Genomic DNA, 5,830 nt, shown 5'->3' with positions numbered 1-5,830 from the left:
GAATGGATGGACCTCATTCTGTAAGACCTCGCTTGGTGTGGGGGACTGGTGGAGATTGTCAGAATCTTAGACTTTTAGAGCCAGGAGGAATCTCAAATTCTTCACAGATAATCTTGAGGCCAAGAAGTGATGTGAGAGGGGTGAAATAATACAATGTCATTGTCGGGGTTTTGTATTGTTTTTCTTCCCAAGCCGTCACTGCATACAGTGAGGACTCAATAAATGTCGACTACGTGAAAGGGCTCAAGGAGGAACCAGATATCCATGGAATCGGGTGGGTTGGGACCTTCAACTCCACACTGTGGCCTACCTATAGTAGGGAAAGCCAGGCCGTCCCAAATTCCGGAAAGGAAGAGGGAGCGGCCTAGTGTATGCCCTGGCTTTAGAACGGGCTCCGTGGGAAGGAGATCTGGGCGGTAGGCGGTCGGATGGGTGGAATCCTGCTTCCTGCTAGACGGAAGGGCGGAGCTTGGGTCTCCATGGAGACGGCTTCGCCTAGCAACCCAGCGGGCGTTGAGCAGAGCCGCTGGCCTGATGGACGCCGAGGGCCTCCTGCTGTCGCTGGAGCTGGCGTCGGGCAGTGGGCAAGGCCTCGGCCCGGACCGTCGGGCCTCTCTGCTCACTTCCCTTATGCTGGTTAAGCGCGACTACCGCTATGATCGGGTCCTGTTCTGGGGCCGCATCCTCGGCCTCGTCTCCGATTACTACATCGCACAGGGGCTGAGCGAGGATCAGCTGGCACCGCGCAAGACACTCTACAGGTGGAGGCGGCACCCGGGATGGGGCGACGCCGCAGGAGGCTAGGAGGGGCGGCCACCGGGAGGCAGGGAAGGGCTGGGCGGCTTGTAGGACTCTAAAGGGGCGGGGCCTGTGGGGTCCAGGAGTCGGGTGGGCGGGATCTGAGGCGGAGGGAATGGGGATGGGTCAGAGGGGCGGGGCTGGGAAGTCTGAACTCGAGGCTAGAGCGGAGCCTGAATGGGCGGGGAAGCGAATGGGCGTGGTCCGAGCGGGCCGGGGCCTGGGAGGGAGCGTTGTCCGCCTGGAGTGCCAAGAGAAACTTAGACGCCGACGGGTTTACAACAGAGGCAGGGCCAAGAATGAATGTGGAGCTAGGGAAAAGTTCCTGGAGGATGCAGATCTGGAGAAGCCAGGTGCGAGCCAGGTGCAAGCCTGGCATTGCGAAGGGCTCAGTTTGGAGAAGGGTCAGACGCCTGGAGGTGGAGTGGTGCTGTTAGGAAGAAGGTCCTGAAGCATCTCTGATGGAGGTGTCGGCTACTATGCTGCAGTAGGCCTCTTGGAAGTAGAGAGCGAATGCGGAATGGGGAAAGAAGAGGTGTAGAACTGGGGAGAATTCCCTGTACACTACAATACAGGACTATCCAGCCTCTTTTTGACGACTCCTGGCGATGAGGGGGAGCTTACGACCTTTAAAGCAGTGCATGCAGGCTACAGGTGGTTGGAGACTTCATTGAGCTATCCATGCATCAATCCAACATTCACTGGATGCCTCCTGTACTAGACTTGGGGTTACAAAGATGGCTAAGACCGCACCGCTGTCTCCGAGATACTCACATTCTAGGGAGGGAGACAGATGTGTCACTCAGCAATTACAGCGCAATGCAGCAAAACTAGAACAGAGGTGTACACGAAGAGGGACCAAGGTTGGCATTCTTCTAGAGAACAACTGAGTAAGATCGCTAGGGGAGTTACTTGCATTGAGTTCTGAAAGACGAGCAGGAGTTCTCCAGGCAGGTGTTGGGGAAAGGCATGCAAGTTAGAGGGAACAGTTCTACAAACTCTTGGTGCCTGGAGAAGGCTTGGAGTGTTGGGAGAATAGCAGTAGGTGACATGACAGTGGCAGTGTAGGGTGTTGTGTAGGACTGAGTGGGGAGGCCGAGCGGTTTGAACTTTGTCCAAAGGCTGTGGGGAGCTCCTGAGCGGCTTTAAGCAAGAAGAGCCTGTTCAGATCTGAGTGGGCAGAATGGCTTGGAAGTGTGGTGAGCATTTAGGAGTCCCTTGTGTCCAGATCAAGGGGCCAGAAAGGAAGTGGTAGCTGAGGAAATGGAGAGGAGGGGATGGGTTGAAAAGATTTAAGTGGTAGAATTGGCAGGCCTTGTGACTGATTGAATGAGGGTGGTGGTAAAGGAGAGGTCAAGGCTGACCCCTCCTTCCAGCTTAGGCAGCTCAGTAAGTGCTGCCACTACTCGCTGGGAGACACTTCAGGGAGCAGGGCTAGGGCAGACATAGTGAATTTGGGGTGAGGTGCCTGGGAGCAAGGTGTTAAGAAGGTGTATTAAAGTACAGATCTGGAGCCCGGAAGAAAAAGTTGGACTGAAGATAGAGATTTGGGATTCATTTCATTTTATAAGTATTTGCTGAGCACCCACTATATGCTACTATGTACTAAGCATTGATTTGGGCACCAGGAATTCAGTGGTAAATGAAGTCCTTGTCTTCATGGAGCTTACATTGTAGTGTGTGTTGGGGAGGAGGGAAGGGGAGACAGATAGATAAACATACACATTTATTATATGTCAGATGTGTTACATGCTAAGGGAGATACAGAATACAGAGTGGAGTACTATCTTAAATTGAGTGCTCAGGGGTGGCCTCTCTGATAAGGTAACATTTGAGAAGACACCAGAAATGACTGAGGGAGTGAGCTATGTGGATATCTGAATTCCAGACAAGTGCAAAGGCCCTGAGGCCGGTGTGTGCTTAGTGTTTGTTTGTGGAACCTCATAGAGACTAGTGTGGCTAAAGAGGAATGAGTGAGGGGCAGCATTGTAGGACATGAGGTCAGAGAGGTAAAGGGTGGGAACAAATCTGCAGGGCCTTGTGGGGTGTTATAAGACTTGGCTGAACAGGAAGCCATTGGAAGGTTCTGCACAGAGGACTGACATGATCTGGCTTAGGTCTGAAGAGTTGGGTGGAGGCTAGTCTGGAGGGGAAGTAGATGTGGCAGCAGGAAGACCAATGGGGCATCTGCTACAGTGTCTAGGCAAGAAGGAATGGTGGCTTGGGCCAAGGTGGAAGCAGTGGCAGTGGTGAGAAGTGGTTGGATTCTGGGTACCAAGGGCAGTAGCTGGGGCTCTAAAATGTAGGTGGATAAGACTGCAGAGAGAAAAGAGGTGTGAGAATAGTCCCTGGAAATACTTAAGGCACTGGAGGAGGAAGAAGGGAGATATCAGAGGAAATAGAAATGGAGAAGCATCTGTCGGCTGTTAGGTATCCTCGATGGCCTTCTCCTGAGCAGTTTCTTGGCATGGTGGGGGCAGAAATCACGGTGCAGAGGGCTGAAGAGTGAAAGGGAGAGGGAGGAAGGGCCTCTGCAGGGGAAATTGTTCTGAGATTATTGTTCAGAGCTGGGGGAGAGAATGGGAAGGACAGGAAAAGCATTTTCTAGAGGGACATGGATCTGAGGGCTGTCGTTTTAGCAGGCTTAGCAGTTTTTATGTTGAGATTGAACCAGTGGAGAGTAAAGGGCAGGAAGATGAGTAGAGACCAGGCTGGGGACTCAGGCCTGGCAGGTATTAGAGAAGAGTGGGTGGACCTCTTTCCTGGAGGGAAGTGAGAAAGAAGGGACCAGGCAGGGCTTGGTGAATGCTCCTGAAGACCTCAGTGGAGGAGAGATCCTTGAGCCTAGGCTGGGCTTCCTGAGAAATGGAAGGAAGTGGCTGTGCTGTTGGCTCAGTAGGTAGGCTGAGCATGAATTTAGAGGCCACCAAACCAGGGGTGCTCACAACTGAGTGAAGTTCAGCTTTCAGAAACTCACTCAGAATTTCACAGTCCAGATATTTAGGAAGAGGCTCATTTAATTTCAGCATATATGAAACTTTGTGATCTTTAAAAAAATAAAATTGAAATTCCATCATGAATGAGGGTGGGGTGCACCATGGGCACTTAGGGATTCTAAAGGTCCTGAAACAGTGTTAGGAGGGAAGGTGGGAACTCCAACAGCTTCTCTTAGGCCTAACCCACTAGGGGGAGGGGAAGGTGGCAGGAAGAGTTGGGTAGCAGGGGGAGTTGGAATCCAGGGACAGTCTGGATGTCGTTGGCAGCCTGAACTGCACGGAGTGGAGCCTCTTGCCGCCTGCCACAGAGGAGATGGTGGCGCAGACGTCTGTGGTGAAAGGCCGCTTCATGGGAGACCCCTCACATGAGTATGAACACACTGAGCTGCAGAAGGTGAACGAGGGTGAAAAGGTCTTTGAAGAAGAAGTAGTGGTGAGTGACGGGAGGAGGGGGAGGAGGGCTTGAACAAAGAGGGCCTGGGCCGTACAAAACTCAGCCCTGTAGAAATTATGGCAATGGCTACTATTACAGTGACCTTCGCTACTGCCAAGCTGGGTATTGACTACCTGGGTGTGCCAGGCACTGTGCTACTGTGCCTATATCATCTCTTTGAATCTGTACAACTCTATGAAGTTGGTGTGTTACTTTCCAGGTGGTAGAGAGGAGGACACTGAGGTTTAGGGAGGTTAAGTGACTCGTCCAGGTGCACATCACTCCTGAGCAACGGCATGAAGAGAGAGGAGGCGCAGCTCTTGCGGAAGCCTGGCTCTGGGGTGGGGGCTGCGAAGAGTGAGGTTTGCGCTGCACTCTGGGGTCAGGGAATGTGCACAGGCTCTTATAATGTAGTATCAGTTTTCATTTTACTAGATAATACACCACATGGTTCAAAACTCAAAGGTTAAAAAAAGGGATATAGTAAATTTTCCTCCCATCTCTGTTCACCAGTCACACAGGTCCTCTTTCTGAGGGACATTAATGTAACTATTTTGCATGTGTCAGTGTGTATGTGTGTGTGTGCATGCACATATGCATGTGTGTCCAAATCTTTCTACTCAAAGTGCAGTCTGGATGAGAAGCATCGCCACGTCCTAGGAGTTAGAAATGCAGACTCTTGGGCCCCAGCATCAAAAATCTGCTCTTTAACAATTATCTGTAGGAGTGTGAATTCACATTGAAGGGTGAGACATTCTATGCAAGTACAAACCTTGGTAAGTACCTTACCTATACATAGTCTCCTTTTACCTTAAAAAACAAACAAAATGGGCCGGGCGCGGTGGCTCACGCTTATAATCCTAGCACTCTGGGAGGCCGAGGCGGGCAGATTGTTTGAGCTCAGGAGTTTGAAACCAGACTGAGCAAGAGTGAGACCCCGTCTCTACTAAAAATAGAAAGAAATTAATCGGACAACTAAAAATATATAGAAAAAATTAGCCGGGCATGGTGGCGCATGCCTGTAGTCCCAGCTACTCGGGAGGCTGAGGCAGAAGGATTGCTTGAGCTCAGGAGTTTGAGGTTGCTGTGAGCTAGGCTGACACCACGGCACTCTAGCCTGGGCAAAAGAGTGAGACTTTGTCTCAAAAAACAAAAACAAAAACAAAAACAAAATGAATAGCAGGGCAGGGCACAGTGGCTCACGCCTGTAATCCTAGCACTCTGGGAGGCTGAGGCAGGAGGCCTGCACGAGCTCAGGAGTTTGAGACCAGCCTGAGCAAGACCAAGACCCCATCTCTACTAAAAATAGAAAAAATTAGCCAGGTGTGGTAGTGCGCGCCTGTACTCCCAGCTACTCAGGAGGCTGAGGCAGAAGGATCGCTTGAGCCCAGGAGTCTGAGGTTGCTGTGAGCTAGGCTGACGCCACAGCACTCTATTCAGGGCAATGGAGTGAGAATGTGTCTCAAAACAAAACAAAACAATTGGAAGCATGTTATACATACAGTTCTACACCTTGCTTTTTAAATTTAACAATGTATTTTGGAGATCTTTCTATATCAGTGCCTTAAAGAGCCTCCCCATTCTTTTTACTGTTGTGGGAATA

General features: G+C 51.0%; 1 protein-coding gene across 1 annotated transcript in view; it reads left to right on the top strand.

Annotated features, from left to right (window-relative positions):
• Positions 1-472: 472 nt before the first annotated feature.
• Positions 473-5,830, top strand: part of RSPH9 (radial spoke head 9 homolog (Chlamydomonas)) — a 21,569-nt gene continuing 16,211 nt past the window's right edge. The window contains exons 1-2 of the mRNA XM_012640824.1: positions 473-761; positions 4,062-4,227. Coding sequence (XP_012496278.1) covers positions 535-761; positions 4,062-4,227 — 393 coding nt within the window. The 5' untranslated portion in view covers positions 473-534. The remainder of the gene's footprint in view (positions 762-4,061; positions 4,228-5,830) is intronic.

The sequence above is a fragment of the Propithecus coquereli genome, unplaced genomic scaffold, assembly GCF_000956105.1.
Source record: "Propithecus coquereli isolate 6110/MARCELLA unplaced genomic scaffold, Pcoq_1.0 Scaffold158, whole genome shotgun sequence".
Lineage (NCBI taxonomy): Eukaryota > Metazoa > Chordata > Mammalia > Primates > Indriidae > Propithecus > Propithecus coquereli.
Note: the sequence above shows the minus strand (reverse complement) of the source record. Positions and strands in the feature narration are given on the sequence as shown.